We start from the raw sequence: 18,620 nt of genomic DNA, 5'->3' as shown, positions 1-18,620 counted from the left end.
TCCTTTTTGTTCAAGTTTCTTTATGTCACAAATCCCAAATATAGGGTGATTCGTTTTATTTAAGGGTAGTTGAAGGAGCCATGTTTACGCCCCTAGGTACAGTATTCTCCAAGGCCACTTTTAGATACCACAGATACATCTTTTTTTTTTTAATACAAACTGAATGCAGCTGCCTCAAGCCTATTTGCAATTAACAATGAACTGTATAAAATTTATCTTAATTTGATGAAGTGGGTCTTGGGAGGCAACCAAATGTACACCTTGATAAGTTGGTGACTTAGGTAGGCTAAAAAAAAAAGCCCAAAAGGGCCTTGTGAGCGAGGCACATTGAAATATGCAGTCTCACTGCCTAAAGCGTGCCTATCACCGAGATTATATATAACTGCATTCTCTGACCTTGTTCTAAAAAAGCTTCCTGATTGGTGTTCTGACCCTTTGAATTTCAGAAACAACTAACTTAACCCCCCAAGCGTTCTAATTCTGTTCGTATTTTTATGCAAAAAGCGTTACATTGTTTTGCATAGAAATTTTACATTCTTAGGCATAACTCGCCGAAATATGTCCAATATTTAATAAAATTAATAACAAACTTGAAATAAAAAAACACAAAGAATCTGTTAAAAAAGGTGCATAAAACTGTACAGTAGTATATATATATATATAATTTATTTATAATATAAAGATTTATTTGTATTGGATTCAATATAGCTATTTTTTGTATTGAACCCAACACAAAATTATTTGAATTTCCCGCCGTGCCTCTCGCACGAACAGTGCATGTATTTTTTACCTCGAGCCACACTCGGGAATACTGCCAGGGAGGTTAAAAAAGGGAGGCAGCATACAAACAGCAACTGCGGTCACACCACAGCCACTTTCTTCACCTGGTAATTTATAAACATACAGCTCCAGTCTTTCTTATATGAAAATCCTGGGGAAGATGGGAACTGGGATGTGACCACAAGCAGCTGCTTGTATGCTTTTCACAGCAGTTTTCACCTGTTAAACACTTGATGACTGGGCCTTAGCTTTAGAGAGAAGAGGTCCTAAAGGTAGGTAAGTTATTAAGCCTGGAGTTCAGCTTTTATACAAGGTATGCAGCTCGGGGGTTCATATATCAGGTATGTGACAATCTACCAAAGCCAAAAGATTATCTTTACATGCAGACAATCTTTGGCATAGGTTCAGCAATGATAGCTTAAATGACCATTCAGTGATGAGACCCTTAGTGTTTGGGGACAAGTTCCTTTAAGTTGTTTTCACTATATGCTGCTGATAGTAAGTTCTGAGATTCAGAACAAGATAAGTTTAAAATTAAATCTTTCAATGTGTAGCTGCTGCAGCTAAAAGCCCAAACTTTCTTTAGGTTCCCCTTAATTTGACTGGCAGCAAACCCAACACATAAAACCCCCCAAAAATGCATGTTTTGTACAATGCCAATATCAGAATAAAAGTTTTAAATAGAGTGGGGAGGGTCAATAGAGCTATTAGGATTTTCTGAGCTGTGACCTAGACAGGAAGGTAGGGGAAAGCTCCCCAACTGGGTCACTGGACAAATAAATCCTGAAAGAACTTCTGACCTAAAATTGGGCTATAAAGACAGTACAAAACATGACTAGACAAGCTTTATTTGAAATTGTCTGCCGAAATTTCTTGCTTCGACTAGCAAAATATTCAAACTCAAGCCAAAACAGAAAATAAAATACCTCCTTAAATGCATTTGACTGGGTTTTGTTTCCAGCCAAGTAGGTTTTCTCTAATCCAACAGTTGGATTATCCTGTTTCTGTTGCTGCTTCTTTCCAAATAATGTGTAGAAAGGTGTGTAGGGTAAGCTTTCTTCTGATGTCATCTAAAAAACAAAATCACTGCAACATTACATTACAAGTTCATATTTATTAGTAATAGCTAAAACTTGTATAGCCAAATACAACTTATACTGGATTCCAGGCAAGGAAAACACAATTCATGTAATACAGACTACATGCTACTTTGAAATGCAGGGATACACAAGGGAGTTACTCAGGTGTCCAGAAACTTTTTGCCATATACAGAGTATGTTTAGGCCACACAGCAATTGTTATGTAAAGCCCTGAACACAACAACCTATTGGGTTTACAAGAGTTTAATTAGGTAGCTCAAGTTCACAACTATTGGTACAACCTATGACGGATTTCAACAATGGCTTCACTTGTCCTTCCAATTACAAATGCATTTTAAGTACTAGGTGTAATCTATATATTATGCACTTACCTGTTTGATGATTGGTTCCAGGCCTTCTTCTGGGGACTTTGTGTTAAACGTTAACAAGTCCTGAAAGACAACGCAGACATCAAGATGTATTTAAAATTGAATGAACACTTTTTACTCTTACAATGCAAAATATATGTTATCTACAAGTTCAATTTCTTTTTTTTAGGGGTAAAATTTGGAAAGATAATTCTTCCATTAGTATGCACAGACAATGGCCCTGATTTATCAAAGTTCTCTAAGCCTGGAGAGAATACACTTTCATCAGTGAAGCGGAGTAATTGAGCAAACATGGAATGGATTTCCTAAACTCAAGCTATTTGTTAGCAAATGTTTTTAATCCTGGGCCAGATCTATTCCAGGTTCCTGGATCACCCAGCATTACTGATGAAAGTGTATTCTCTCCAGCCTTGGAGAAATTTATTAAATCAGGGCAAATGTCTCAAAGTTTGTGCCCCACAAATATATGAAACAGTTTTGTATGTGGAGGCTGAAAAAAAGAAACCTCCCACTTAGTGGTAGCCAAATCATCACTTTTTTTCTGACTACTAAGTAAATGTTGATTTTCATTCAAAAATGGCAGACCGCAGGGTATGATGTAGGTGGAAAGTACCACACGCCAGGAATGAAAGATTTCTTTGTATATGGTTTTAGCTAATGTGGGTTAAAATGGAATAGTAGTTTCTTATTTATAAAGTTATAGAATAGAATTCACAGAAAGCAGGAAATAGTGAATTGTTACCAGGGAATTACCTTTGGTAAGAAAGATCTATGGGTATAGTTATTAAACGATGTATGCAGAATAAGCAGAGGTAGTTATTTTCTACAACTGCAAATAGAAAATTGCACTTATGACAAGCTTCCTTATTTGATAAATAAACCTGATTTTTGGTGTATAGCTTGTAGCTGTCAATATATATTGTCTCATTACACACATGGGCTCTGCTTTGTGATTTTGCAATACTATTATAAGCTAAACACTGAAATAATAATTTTCAATATAAAATTATCCAGGTGATTGTTGTTGTAGAAACTTCCAAGTGTTCGTCTTGAATACACAATTAGACTAAAACAAATTTTACATTTTATTCATAATAGATATTGGAAAACATAATATGACATAACTACTTCATGAATTTACAATAAGTATATAACTATGGACTAAGTTCATTCTCCAGTTTACTGAATATCTATTTGTCTTTGTTTACATGTTTCGTCAACAATTCAGAGATACTCTATTTCCCAACTTCCATAAATTCAATTCAGGATATTTTAACAAATGTAATTCATCACTCCAGAATAAAAATAAATTCCACACAGGTAAATATTATGAATGCCTGTTCCTAGTAGAGGTATTTGATGACATCTTTAAGACACCATTATTGTGCAAAAACACCATGATCTAAAAATGCCAATATAAGTGATACAAGTGTATGAAATGCACAGAAATAACTTAAGTAGATCAAAACAAGACTGGCAAACAGAAACAGGCCTTGGTAGTGTGTGGTTTTGAGGTATGGCCTAACCTGTCCTGCAAACTCAGGAAAGGCATGAAAAATACCAAAACCAGAAATTGGCCTGAAATAAAAATAAAGTTGCTAAACACTTCTGAATAGATCGGAAAATACACAACCACCAGAATAAAAGTAATTATGAAACATAAAAAGGTAAGCAAAAAAAAAAAATCTGTGACCTCCAGATTACAGGTCATGTTATTAGTAGTTTCAGTCATTTCTTATGGTAAGGTAACAAACTATGAACTGTCCAATTCAAAAATAAACTGGCTGCTAGCAGTCTACATTTTACTAACTACAGAAAAGGACATAAAACACAAATACTTATGACAAGAGGAACCTTTGCTGATATAAAAAGTAAAGATCATACAATTTATAACGCAAGTTGTAAAAACTGCTTATGGCTGTAATACTCTGCATCTTTGTGCCAATTTATTCAGAATAAAAAAAATAAATCAAACAAAACCCCACGCAATTATAAAAAGATCGAATTACTACAAAATCACTATCTAAACTAGTCATTTCAATGATGAACTAGAAAAAAAAAAACAATTTTTTGTTTTGCTACATCTTTATGTTGCATAGAAAAGTATTTATTTATTTTAACACAAAATTGTCAACAGTAAACCTAGTAATATTGACAAAAGAAAACCTTGTAATAATAAAAATAGAAAACCTAAATATTTTGTTAACTAATCTTTGTTTGAAATATTGTCCCCTGATTTTCTCATTTTTCCTCATCCCTTTTAATTTCATATATGCTGCTTCATGTTATTTCAACTCTCAGATTATATATTGTACAATTATATTGCATTTTCTGAAATATTATTATTAATATTACACACAATATTTATATAGCCCCAACATATTACGCAGCGCTGTGCAAAGTCCATAGTCATGTCACTAGCTGTCCCTCAAAAGAGCTCACAATCTAATGTCCCTGACATAGTCATATGTCTTTATTACAGTCTAAGGTCAATTTTGGGGGGAAGCCAATTAACCTAACTGCATGTTTTTGGAATGTGGGAGGAAACCGGAGTACCCGGAGGAAAACCCATGCGAACGCGGGGAGAACCTGCAAACTCCATGCAGATAGTGTCCCGATTGCAACCTGGGACCTAACGCTGCAAAGGGAAGAGTGCTAGTCACTGAGCCACCATATAAAGAGTAAATAATAAGTACAGAAAGTGTTGGGGTAATGACAATAAAATTCCACGTAATATTGACAATAGCAAGCCTTGTTTGTCTGGGATAACAAGTTTCAAGCACTGAAATTCTGTGAAGTCAGGATGCTTAAATTTTTGAAACAACTAGTTATAATCCAGAAATTAAAAACCTACAAGGCACATAAAAGAAAAAAAAAACCCTAAATGAAAGATTCGATGTGTTGACCAATAAAACAGCAGCCAGGTAACACAAGGGTTTTAAATAAACAAATATATCGGTGCTGACGTTTATTAGAAAAACATGGAAAAATTCTTTACAACAAAATCAGCTCTGTAGGAGTCTGGATTAAGCCAAGGCAGAAGATGTGTTTGCCCTGGGCACAATGGCGAAGGTGGCTTCTGAAGAAAAAGTTTCTCTTGCCTCTGCATCGCCTAGCCATTCTCTTTTTGGAATTAGATGCCATATTGTAGCTCAGTCCTGCAAGGCAGAGTTTGATTCTCTCTGTGAACCCATTGACAACCCCTTAGTAAATATAAGTTTTCAGCCGGTAGGTAAACAGTAAGCGAAACCTACCGGATGACGGTTGACCTTGGCAATTGAGACAGCCATAAATCCAAAAAACTACTGTGGTTTGTTATCCTAGGTGTTTGGAAGAATCCACTTACCAAATTCCTTAAAAATTGTGGGTAAATGTACTAGAGAGAATAAATTCTGTTTTAAAGAAAGACTATGGCCACAGCAAATACTGCTAATATTTAGAGTTTTTTAGGTTTACTAGGCTGTCATAATTATAAAGACAAAAATTACTTTTAAAAACACCTTTATGTTTCAACATTTTATAACTAAAAATATCTGCACAGTAAATGTTCTAACATAATGGCACACTTGAGATCAAGTGGCTCACATATTTAGGATTGTGGAAACAATGATCTAATAGCATTCTTGCAGCTCCCTAACATTAGAAACATCTCTGGATACAAATTTCAGCCACAATCCTGGAGAACAGAAGTCACCTTCGGAAGGGCATTCCAATAAACTTCAGTCCAAAATAAACCTCAATATTTACTTATTTCATTACCACCAACAGACAAAACACAAGATCTTGTTGGAATGTGATGAAAACAAAGCAGTTCAAAGTCTGAAGCAGCTAATGTTCAGTTTGAAATAGTATAGAATATATTTGCACTGTACACTGATGGTCCTGTATGTCCACTTGGCAACTGGGACATAAAGAAATGATTTGCATCTTACACGATAAATAATGCTCCTATTATTGGGATATGTGACTGATAGAAACATGTCAATACCTACTGTTTAAGGAATGCCTTACTGTGCTATGCACAGATCCAGTTGGAGGTTTTTTCACATCCTTCACGTCCTAATCTAGTTATCATTCCATTTATAACATGCAGCTAGTTCCATATTTCACTGAGCACATAGCACCAATAGAAATTTTCCTGCAACAAATAAATCATCTATTTACCTGAGTTTTTGTGAGGAAATAAAGCTGAGATCTGACCAGCCAGCTGTGTTTTACTGAAGATACAGATGCTGGCACAATCCTAGGCACAAATACAGCACACTGTACATTTTCCTGGCACACATTTTCATGGACGTACACTGGCAAAGGATCCGTGGGGTTGAATATGAACACTGAAACAATAAATGGTCAAGGTATATTAGAAGTACAAGACCCAAATCATAACTAATAGCAGCTAACAAAGGATAATTACTTTTGTAATAAACATAGAATAAACAAAATGTAGGCACATTTGTTCTAACAATCATTGTGTGATTTTATGTTGTATAAAAAAACCTTTCCATTTCAATCTGCCGCCCCTGTATTCTCATAAAATTGTCAATAGGTAAATTCAACCTTGAAGTGTTCTGTACATTAAGTCAATATTGTATAATATAATGGGTGCCTATTCATCTAGGATATTTAATAAATATTAAGCCAATGTCATCCATTTAGGAAGTTTTAGGGTTCTCAACGTGCGATTTGCATTCAGACAAGCGACCAAGATAAACTGAATCATAATTTTATGCAAAATGAAGAAAACACGAAATGTCATGTAAGTCCATATAGGTGGTATTTTCTTTTACATGAGAGTTTATCGAGTTTCCAAAGGTATAAAACAAGTTATTTCCTTTACTCTAAAGGAATTATTGGTAATCAAACACGAATAACCCAAAATACTAAAAAAAGATCAAGTTTAGGAATAGATTCAGGTATGATATAGACTTTACAGCTTATGTAAGTATATAGAGAAACCCAAAAAGACTAAAATACCCAAATGTAAGCTTATTCTTCTCTAATCTCAATGTTCTTCCCAGCCCCTTTAGCCTGGTAAACTTCCCAGCACTTTTAAGTGATTACCTGGTTTTGGGTGTCCACTGAGAAGCTGGGTCACAACTCGGGGGCACTGAATGGTTGGGGCGTAATACAATGATGATGTAAAAAAGGGAAATATTAAGTGGGTGAGTATTTGAGAGTTGGAACAAAATATAGGGTAGCGGGAGAAAGCTGTCATACTTATAGGGGTTACTGGTTTACCCACAACTACAACTTGGAACAAAATAAATTTGTCATGTGTTGTACCCCGTTGTGACCACCCACCTTCTTCCACCCCCCCCCTAAAAAAATATCTGTGGAAAACACTGCTAATCTTAACTATATAAAAAGTATTAAATCAAGTAAGATCACACACACACACACACTAATATTATACGATAAAGCTTTATGGGCATGTGCATCTGCCAGATTTTCTTTACCCAAGGCCAAAGCGTAGCATTATTTGGCCTCTTTCTTTTAGCCTCCTGAACAATACCAATCTTTTGTAGGGGTACCTTTGTAGACACCTCCTTGTTCTGTTGGGATGTTGTGTTGGCACATTTTGTCAGTTTAAGTTTTGTCAATCAAAAGAGGAACTAAACTTAAAAAGTCCCTGAAAAAAAAAACAAAAAAACACTTACTTTTAATCCCGCAGGGCAGTCCGATCCATCCAGAGGTGTCTTGCATCGGGTCCCGCGTCGTCTTGGCATCCGTCCCTGACCTGGCGCCACCATCTTCTCCTCCTTTCTGTTTTTAATTGCTACGTCACCGGACCCAGGCACGGGATCAGGTGACGTAGGATGGAAAAAAAAAAACTTGCCTAACTCACTGCGCATGCGTGAGATCGGCAAATTTTTTTTCTTTGCACAAAAAAGCTTCTTTTGCAAATGGAGCACCCAAGAGCCTCCTGAGATGTGTGATGTAGATATCCCGCAGACTTCTGGGCGAACAAAAAATTACACCTACACAGACTAAATCTAACTACCGTGTGCAAAGAATTTGCATTCAATTTCATCAAGTGAATAACTCATCAACCTGGTAAGGAACAATAGGCCATTTCTACATAAAGACACATTTACATACATTTTCCTCAAAATACTGGGGTATGCAAAAAGATTTTAAAGCAGTGGAAAGATACCTTCTATCCCTATAATTGGAAAAATATTGGCCAACTGAAAGCAGCAGGTAGGTCAGCTCTACCCAGTGCGAAAAAGTGTTTCACTATTCAGGCCTTCCAGGGTGTTTGGTGAATGTTTGATGGTACTGTAACCACACAGGTTGGATTACAAGTATACAGTAAAGTATACAGTATACAGTGTATTTTTCCCTTTGTCAAGTAATCTTGAAGGCGTGCCTATGTCAGGGAATTTACCTTTAATTTGCCCTAGAGACTACTCATCAAAACAGAAATTTTCACAGTCATCAAGCAATAAGTAGGAGAAAATGATTCAATGGGGCTACATGTTCCTAATACAACCCTCTTAGATAGGAATTTAAAATCACTTTTGAGGTATTCCCTCTCACTTCCTGCTGCACAATGTTTAACCCTTCTCTATGCAGAACATAAAAGAACATTTTGACTTTACATATACTACGAAAGATTCTAAGGTGGCTGGACCTTTTTGGCTAGAGTAGTAGAAAGAACCTTGACCGCACTGATTTTATAAAATCTTGTACATATTTATTCAATTTTTAGCATATTTCAAAAACTATTTACAGTTTGTTATGCACATTTTCATTCTTTTATATTTTGTAGAACTTCTGTAAATTAATCTAGTTTGTACAATAACAGGACAGAAAAGGCATTTATTAACATTTCATAAAACAAGATGAATACTTACAGTTTGAGGTTCCAGAAGCAAAAGAGAAAGCAGCAATATTTTCCGAGCTTATGTCTGGCTCTAGAATTGAAGCATTTATCTGCGCCCTCCAAGCTACTGCAAAAATCAACATTTGGAATTGGAGTCAATCATCAGTATCCAGCAGGTTTAATTTAGGTTAATATTTTACCTTTATTTCTTTAAAACGTGGATTTTTATTTTCAACTAAAACAATTAGATGCCAATTGTGGCTCTCTGGTTGTTTGAACCCTAGGTTTCATCCAACCCAAGCGTAAGATAACCTTTACAAGTAATTTCTTCAGGTAGATATTGTGTATGGGTATCACTTCCAGGTGCACAGCGAACTGCTGCTAAATTAAATCGTAACGGATGCGTTTGTGTTGGTGGTTATTCCTCAAAAGGAAAAGCAACGTGGCACTTTTAGGAACTGCAACAAAACCTCACTGCAAATTGCAAACACATGCACAAAATGGTTACCAACTGCTCCCACTTGGATTGGGAGCACAATTAAGGATCCAGTAAACTGCAGTAGTTTAGTCTGAAAGCTCCAAAAAAAACTGCTGTTGATTTCCTTTTTTTTTTCCACTGAAAAGTTTATCACAATGATTAAAATATCTGGTGCTAACAGAGGATACACAGACCACTTTATTCAAACACCTAGCAGCTCAACTGATTTTTTATTTTTATATATTTTTATAAAGCATAAGTGTTTGTACTAAGCTTCATCAGGCTGTTGCTTTTTGTGTGAGAACAATCAAATGCTCCTATGCACCCCCAGCACATTGTATTTTAACTATTGGTCTGATTACATTGGAGCAATAAATCACATGGGATCCGTTAGGCTTTAGGTTGCCAGATATTTTAAATTAGAACATCTCAATGGATAAATCTCAAACATTGAAAACCGTAATTGTGGAAAAGAAATATTGATCTTATTTTTATCAAGAAATTGTAACAGAGGCAGTGGCTTGGCCAAAACATTAAAACTATGAACAATGCAGGTGAGAAGGTGCTGGATATGTTGGGCAGCAAATAAAGGGTCAGTAATGCTTTAGAAGCATTATGGAGAGGGGAGAACTACTGAGCGGCACCCCGCTGAACCCTGTCCCCTTTCACTTTCATTATAATTGTTCCTTGTCTGTATATGCACCAGCGCAAGATGAGCGCTGTACACATGCCAGATTCTCATCTGATATCAGTCCTGAGATTATCAGGCGAAAATCGTCTGACGTCTTTACGTAGCCTTAGACTACAGTACATTGAGGGTGCATAGTAGAGTGCACATAACGACCCCAATCCACTGCCAAACGCTCCAATAATGTGAACATCAGTACTAGACTCTGTCCCAAAAGAAGAGGGTGACCTTGTGTGTAAATCACATTTTATTTTATATCATGTACATGGCTGGGTGTTTGTGCATAGTTTACAAGGGGTTTAGATGGGAGCAGAATGCAGGAGGAAGGTAGGCTGGTAGGGAAAGTGTGACTGAAAGAATCTGCAGCTAACATTATGTTAACAGATACCACAGGAAATATTCAAAGATCTTGTGGAGTTCATGCCTCCTTGGCTAACAGCTATTTTGGCAAGACAAGGGGCCCATTCACCATATTAGAAAGGTGGTTTTAAAGTTTTGGCTGATCAGTATCACTGAACAAACCCAACACCTCAAGTTATGCTGACACAGATGAAAATATTCCACAAAGCTATGCAGAAACTGACTCAAACTAATTATGCTGCAAAATGAAAGCATGCACTGTGTTCACAAAACACCAGAAACAGCAATTTCATATAATCTTCCAGTGATGTAGTGCAAATCACACAGCTGTGGCAACATTAAAGACTTCAAACAAAATAAAGCATGAACATTTCCTGGCTAGTCAGCACCATGTAAAGTATCTGATGGCAATAACATGTCCAAAATAAACCATGACAAAATCAAAACATTCTGAGTAGGAAAGCACAGCATAGATGGATTTATGTTTTGATTAGTTTTAAAAAAATATTACAAAGTGGTGCTGAGAAGTCCCTGGCTTTGTCCCCCTCCAGATGAAATAGAAAAATGTGTGTGGGGGCATATGACAGCCTAATATCTTACTATGAAACTGTGCACATATCAAGTCTTTGCGATTCCTAAAACTGTTTTTTCTTTTAGTGAGAAGCTGTGGCAGAGGCAAGTTTCACGTTGTTGGAGTTACGGGCCGTCATGAAGTTTTTGGAGCTTAACATAAAGTTTCTTTGCTAGAGTTTGGTAAAGATAGTATTTTCCTAGTTCTTTAGTGAAAACTATACATGGTTATAAAGATCAGGAAAAAAATAAGACTTACATGCACACGTGAGCAGGTCCCAGCAATTTATGAACCCACTATCAGTTGAGGCAATAAGATACTTTGAACAATTAAATCTTCCAAAACACATACTCCTGTGTAAAAGAAAAAGAATAAGTTATCAAAGATTTTAAAAAACAATAAATTGCTATCTACTAAAATCAGAATTTAAAAATGCACTGTTTTGCACAATACCAATTGGGGAATAATGGTCCCTGGAAAAAAAATTAAACAAAAAAAAACTATCCAGCAGGTAAATCCTTCATTGTGCTGAAGAATCTTAAGTATCCAACACTTCCTGCACCTTGTGGTTCCATCCACTGGCTGCTATGTTATTTTGAAGAATATTTGTTTTTGTAAAAATCCTGATGCTCCTATATTGATATTTAAGGATGCCAAATGGACCAAAATATAATATATTTTATAACATTATCAGGAAACCCCCATGATTGGTTCCTATCCTTAGTAGGAAATCAATAGGCCAAAACTGGTTTTTGCCTTGACTGTTAAAGGCTGACATTTATCAACAGAAATGTGGTGCTCCAGAAAAAGGAACTCAAGATCTTAAGTTTTTAGGTAAGTTTTCAAATGTAAAAATATACACAGTAAGACCAATTAAGCAGAGCTACCCTTACACCCAACTGAAACAGGTGTCTGCTGTTACTACTTGGTAAGCTTCACCATCGCTCCTAAATACCAGGTATGAATTAAAATTTATATTTATTGCATCTTAACACTCCATACATTCATGTTTCCCTTTATTTTCATCCAATAACCCTGTGAATAATATTTCTTTCTGGGCATCTAGGCTTTTTTCCCCCCATTGTATGTAAGGAGAAGTTGGGTTTTATATTGCCGGACTGCCAACTGCTTCAAGGCCTTACATCTACCTGCTGTTCCAGGGGAAACTCAGACCGATATGGAGAGGGGAGAGTGACTGCAAATAATCCATAGCATGAAATGGCAGGCAATACAAATAAAGCACACAACAAATTAAGTGCTGAGGTCTGCAACATTATAGGTTTTTTTCCCCATTAGTGTTTAAACACATTTTGAAGACTAAACCTTAAAATCAACATTATATATTTTGTTTTTTGGTTTTAATTATCCTTTTGTTTTAGAGGAGGTATGGAGAAAAAACTCCTGCAGCTCCCTTTTCACTAATAAACCAATGTCTGGGGACTGCAGGAGTTTCTCGTTCAATCTCCAGGAACAAAGGTTTAGCTACGTGTACATCCGATGCAAGGCTTATGGAAACTGGAGCATGATCAGGAAATATGGCTTTGCCTACTGAGGAGAAGTATATCGTGTTTTACCAGGAAAAGGTCTATGGGTGAATATAATTTGTACTGTAACTGGAGAGTAAATAAAATGAATAGTCCCCCTCAGTAGGTTGCTTTTCTTAGTAAATTCATATCAAAGTCAGGAAAAAAATCATTGTGCTCTGCTCCTCAGACAGCGAGGAGGCCACATTGTGGCCAATGAAGTGAAAACATTTAGTAAACTTACTTTTTTATGGTTGATGTATACATTGAGTTTCTTACCTTATGTTTCCAGGAGGCTGACAGAAGGTATATTTCAAGTCCCAAGTGCTAGCATCCCATATAGTAACAACTCCTTCAAAGCTGGCAGCAAAGAGAGAACCATCTTCAGAAAAGCAGCAGCCAAGGGCCTTATGTCTATGGTAACTACCTACAAAATCACAGCTCCAACCAGTGCTTTGTTCTGAAATAAGTCCAAAAGAAAGAGGTATGTATTTATAAATTAATGGAATGTAAACATTCGTTGTGTATCCCCCCTTCATTTTTATTTTCATGTGCACCTGACTGGACAGTCCTTGTGCAAATAATTTTACCATAATGTTTGAATAAAACTATTTAGATATTTTTTTTAGTCAGATGAAAAATATATGCAAACAAGAAGACCAAATAAAAAAAATAGTAAATAGATAACTCACCACAAGTGTTTAGACAATTTAACTAAGCACTCACATTGGCCTCATGGTAGTAGTACATTTTATACACACAGAATGTTTTGTGCACTACAAAGAAATCATCTCCAGAATAAATCTGTAACAAGGGCCTAAAATGATTTGATTCAGGAACAACATCCATGTCATATATAAACTATCACCATCATTATCTGACATTTGTGACCTATAGGATTATTGTGTTTCTTCAATTTGTACAGTGGTGTAATATATGCCCTATGAAAGTAGCAGAGTAAGTTTACCTCTGGAAGAAAAAGTAAGATGTTTAAAATTCATCTCATTCATGATTTTATAGTAAAAATAATTAAAAATGGCTGATTTTGTATGGGACAGGTTAAGAAGTACAACCTCCAGAGGAGAACTCTTATCTGGAGGTTGTACTTCTTAACCTGTCGCATACAAAATCTGCCATTTTTAACTATTTTTACCCTAAAATTATGAATAAGAGGAATTTTCAACATCTTACTCTAAATGGGTATGTCAGGTATGTTTTAGTTTTATCTGAAGTGCCAAATTGCAAAGTTATATGAGTGACAGTCCTAGTTTACATTTTGGTAAAAAAGGACTTGACATTATTTTCAATCAATATTGACTTGCACTGAGATAACAGGAGGAACTTTCAAGAAACTTCCCATCTCCAAATTAAAAATTGATTTTATTCACTTACAATGCATCATTAAATACACTTACACTTTTGACTAGTCAATTCCCTAGCACAACCCACAGCTTCCTTGAGCATTATAGCCCTCTACCCCCATATCAATTTTTAATTTCTGTAATTGATCATGATTCACTTTTCCTTTTACTTACTCATATAACCTTTTAAATGTCTGCCAGGGTAGGATTGAAGGGGAATACGATGGCATATCAAATGACAGCTCTTAAGTCACCTGGAACTGTGGATATCACATTCAAGATGTCATCGCCCTAAAGCAGACTCAGGGCTTATAAATGTCAATTCAAGAGAACTTATTGCCAAATACAACACAAAAGATAATAAAGGCACATAAAATCTTTTGATGAATTGAATGATATGACAACATGTTCCCTAAACATACGTCTTGTGCCAGTCTGCAGGTAAAAAGTACAAGAGATATAGGAAATCAAACATATCTATGTCGTGTGCACCTTTCATAAAAACTACACTGAAACAACACTTTAAAAAGAACATACATTAAGTGCTATGTGTATAAAACAAGAAATCAGACATTCCCTGGTGGGAATCTCCCAGGTCCATTTATTTCAATGGCAGTAATTTATTCCCACAAGGAAATGTCAGAGTCTTGTTTTTTAAACACAACTCCAAAAACAATAACATTTAAAAAAAAAAAAAAACGGAAAAAAACATGGCTTACTATATATGTCAGAATTGTCTCTTAGTACCCAAACTTTAAAAAAACCATCCTTTCCTGTAGTCACCAAAGATGGATGACCATTTTCCGAATCACTTCTGTTTTGAAAGGCTAGAGATGTTATTTTGTCTTCGTGTGGCATACTGATTGTGGTGTTTAGTACATAGCTGTAGACAGGAAAAATAAAAGAAGAAAATTAGAAGTTAACAATTTAACCCACATCAGGAAACAAGTTATGTTTTTAGCACATAATTAGAATTCAGGCCTAGACATCTCATAAATACCTCTAAAAGTATGTTGTGGTGGAATTAATTGTGTTACAAAAATAACAGAAGTAAAAATAGAAGACACAATAAATGAGGTAAGTAGAAAATTAGAGAGTGTGTGTGAAAGAATTTAATATCAAAGTAACCTCAAGGTCTACAAAAAAGTGACTCATAGGATTGATTTTTGTTATTTATATTCATACACCTTGAGGTTACCAAACAAAGTGTGAATAATACTGCAGTGTTCAGGTTACAGAAACAACCAATGAGAACAGAAAATAGAAGAAAATTGGTCAGCATCTTCAAAAAAATATTTTGTAAAAGGTAATTAAGATATTTTATCAGTACAAACAATTTTTTTTAACAAACAGCACAATAACAGTCATCTGTTAGTCTCCACAAGCTGTGTCAGAACATGTTGCAAGAAGTCATTAAATGTATTCTCCATGGATACAATAGGATGTATGCTGTGTTGGTTTTGAAGCAAATCAAAGTAACATCCATGGAGCCAAATTGTGGTCTATTTAAAGCTTCTACATTGCATTCAAACAGCGTGGACTTCAAATATAATCATTTAAGGGGGCAAAAAGAAAAAAAAAAAAAAAAGTAAAGTCTGGGCCTTGTTTATAGGTATTAGCACACTAGTTTACAGATCAATTAATGGCACCCAATAGGGTATGCCTATATGTTTTTGGAACAAAGACCTCTAAGTTTTATTTTCAGTTTTTCAATTTCTATCTTTATTTCCTTTATTTCTCCCTATCTTTTTTTCATTTTTTGCCTTACCTAGCACCGACTATCTTCTTACCTGGTTCAGTGCCATGTCATGTCTATTTCCTGTGAGCCCAGCCTGCCACTTACACTTCTCCCAAAAAGATGCATCATTAGGCGGGAAGGCTCACAGTACTCCAGAAACGAGCAGCACTGACTTAGCATTGCATGAACACTGCTCTGTCCTGGGAAAACACGTAGCATTGGACCACACCAGATGCAACCATAATACTGCTAGAAGTATGTACATGCCAGGTGTTTGTGTGTGGGGGAAGGTGGAAGGCTTAGAAGACATTGTGGTAAGGTTCCATTAAAAAACAAGGGTTCAGAAAGCTTGAATATGGAAACACTTTCTGGCTATTGTCTGTGCACAGGCTCATTTTATGACTCAGCCATGTTTTCTTTTTCAATTCAAAATTTAATCTCCTTATAATTTTGCTTTCCCCAATTTCTGATAAAACCTGTTTCATTCTATACCTAATTTTGGGCCCAGTAATGTCATAATTGAGTATCTTTTGCTTTGCTATGCAATGCAGAAAAATCAAAGCTGGTTCGACACAGGTGATCCCATCCTAAAAAAAACACAGCACCCTGCTTAGGTACTTAATTTAAGCAAGTAGTCGGTAGGCTCTAAGGAGGAGAAATTAAGCAAATAGAAAATTACCTTGATTGGGTAAATATTTGTGTGGATTATTGGGTATCCCTAAGAAAGGCTGTTTTTGCTTACAGAAAGGCCTATACATTATGATGTGTGCTAGGGTGTGCAGTGAATAAAAGTAAAACAACCTCCATAAAGCAGAGAGATTCCTAGAAATGTGCAAAGCTGGCAGTAAGGTTCAGGTTTAAGTGGAACAGTTGTCATTTTTTTTATTGTTTAGTTTATCTAGTTACCTTTGCTGCTGATCATTAAATTCCCAGAATTTCATCTGCACATCAGGAGTGTCTGTATTTCCTTGTAATTCTTCCACAGTTGCTAACCAGTCTCCTTTATTGCTAAAAGCTGCTTTGACTAAATCCATATACTGGAGCCCCGATTGATAAACAAACTCCTGCTGTACAATGTCTAGCTGTAAAAAAATAAAAATAAAGTCAATATTTGCAGGACTGCAGCAAGCAATTAAGTTACTGGGATCAACAAAAACATTATGCCAAAAACTCCTTTTAACTTGCATTAGATTTCTGCATAGATGAAGGAAAATATGTAGCAAAGAGTTATACAAACACATACAATATTTTATTGATGTACAAATGGATAACTAAAAAAACTAGAAAAACGATTTTATGGGGCTGCTTATTGGTTATACCTAGCGAAGCAGATTTAATCCTACTAGAAGCTTACGTTAAAGAGCTGTTTGTCATCATGGAGGGAATAGAACTGGAGATGTCCAGGTCTACCATTGAGAACCAGGGCTTTGCTTCTAGGGTCAAAAACCAAACCAGTCTTAACATCAGTCCCTGAAAAAAAAATGCAGTATATCATTTAAATGGTCAGGTTTAAATGGTGAGTAAAACACCTACACAACTTACAACAATGCATTATAAACAAACAGAAGTTTGTGAAGAATGTACCTACCTAAGTGAGAGAATTGATGTAAGAAAAGATTAAATACAAAAAGCATACAAATTATACTTAAGGTATAAAATGGGAAAAAAAAAATCAGAGCAGCCATGATTAATTTTTTGCAATATAGGATCATGAAAAGAAAGCCTTGTTTGTGACACAATATTTGTATTGCTTTGTAAAGACAAAGGGCCTGATTTATTAAAGCTCACTGAGTCTTTTCAGCCTTTTTTTTTTTTTTTTAAAATCAGGCCCAAAGAAACTAGCCAGTAACAGAATTGTAAAATTGAACATGCCAATAAATATTAGTATGAACATATAAAAGTATATGTGAGCTCTTCTTTTAAAACTATAAAACAGTTAAAATATCGGATCTATCTGCTTTAGTTTAATCTGGACATGATTTTCATTGTGAATTGTACCGTGTATCCCATTGCAGTTGTCTGTTGTCCTGTATTTTATATATGTATTTGCTATACTTTGTCAAAAGGATTAAAACCAAAAAAAAATGTTGGATTCAAAAAAGTAAATTTGAGCAGAACCAAATGCAGTACATTCCTATAAGAGATTCACATTGGTTTTATTTTGGTAATCCTCCAGAAATGCACATTCTAAAAACCTATTGTGCGCTGATTTTCAATATTCATTGATTTAGGTCAGTCCTGGCTTTTGTTTTTTTTTGTTTTTTTGGCTAAACTACTTCACTCTACTATTCTCTACAACAAAAAGGCTAATCACTCTGTAGATAAGAGAACTAGGAGGGACAGCTCTGAATTTCTGACATGACGTTTTTGTATTTATTAAAGAGTGGCATTCATTTTTAGATGTTTACATTTAATTATAATACATGTAATACATTGTGTTCAGATTTGGATTCAAAATTTAAACACATACCTTTTACTAGTCCTTGGATAATCCCTGTTGCTTTTAGACCCACATCAATAATTGTTATCTCTGTTGAAACCAAATGAAAATTTTGAGAGGAATATAAAATATGAAATAAACATTTCACTATTTCTGAAAATATTTTAATTTTCTTTAGAAACATTTGTGTGAAATCTAGCTGTGCTTGGTAAGATACACAATATCGGCTAGTTTATTACACCAAAGAAGTAATTTTTCTAAAGGGCTATTGCTTGATTTTAGGGTGTACATACATAAATAAAATATTAATACAAGTATATTATTACAATGTTATAATGTATAAATTTTAATCTTTCTAACAGAAAAAACAAATTCCACTAATATATA

The 18,620-nt window shown here is 35.3% G+C and overlaps 1 protein-coding gene across 1 annotated transcript in view; it reads right to left on the bottom strand.

Moving 5' to 3' along the window:
- The window catches only part of WDR75 (WD repeat domain 75), a gene marked incomplete at its 5' end in the record, with an annotated part of 25,559 nt that overhangs the window by 1,273 nt on the left and 5,666 nt on the right, over positions 1-18,620 (bottom strand). The window contains 10 exon segments of the mRNA XM_072418813.1: positions 1,707-1,850; positions 2,252-2,311; positions 6,413-6,582; positions 9,106-9,201; positions 11,430-11,524; positions 12,974-13,154; positions 14,775-14,938; positions 16,700-16,875; positions 17,148-17,263; positions 18,264-18,323. Of these exon segments, the coding sequence (XP_072274914.1) occupies positions 1,707-1,850; positions 2,252-2,311; positions 6,413-6,582; positions 9,106-9,201; positions 11,430-11,524; positions 12,974-13,154; positions 14,775-14,938; positions 16,700-16,875; positions 17,148-17,263; positions 18,264-18,323 (1,262 nt within the window).

The sequence above is a fragment of the Pyxicephalus adspersus genome, chromosome 7 (genome assembly GCF_032062135.1).
Source record: "Pyxicephalus adspersus chromosome 7, UCB_Pads_2.0, whole genome shotgun sequence".
NCBI classification, from domain to species: domain Eukaryota; kingdom Metazoa; phylum Chordata; class Amphibia; order Anura; family Pyxicephalidae; genus Pyxicephalus; species Pyxicephalus adspersus.
The sequence above is the reverse complement of the archived record's forward strand: the minus strand, read 5'-3'. Positions and strand labels throughout refer to the sequence as shown.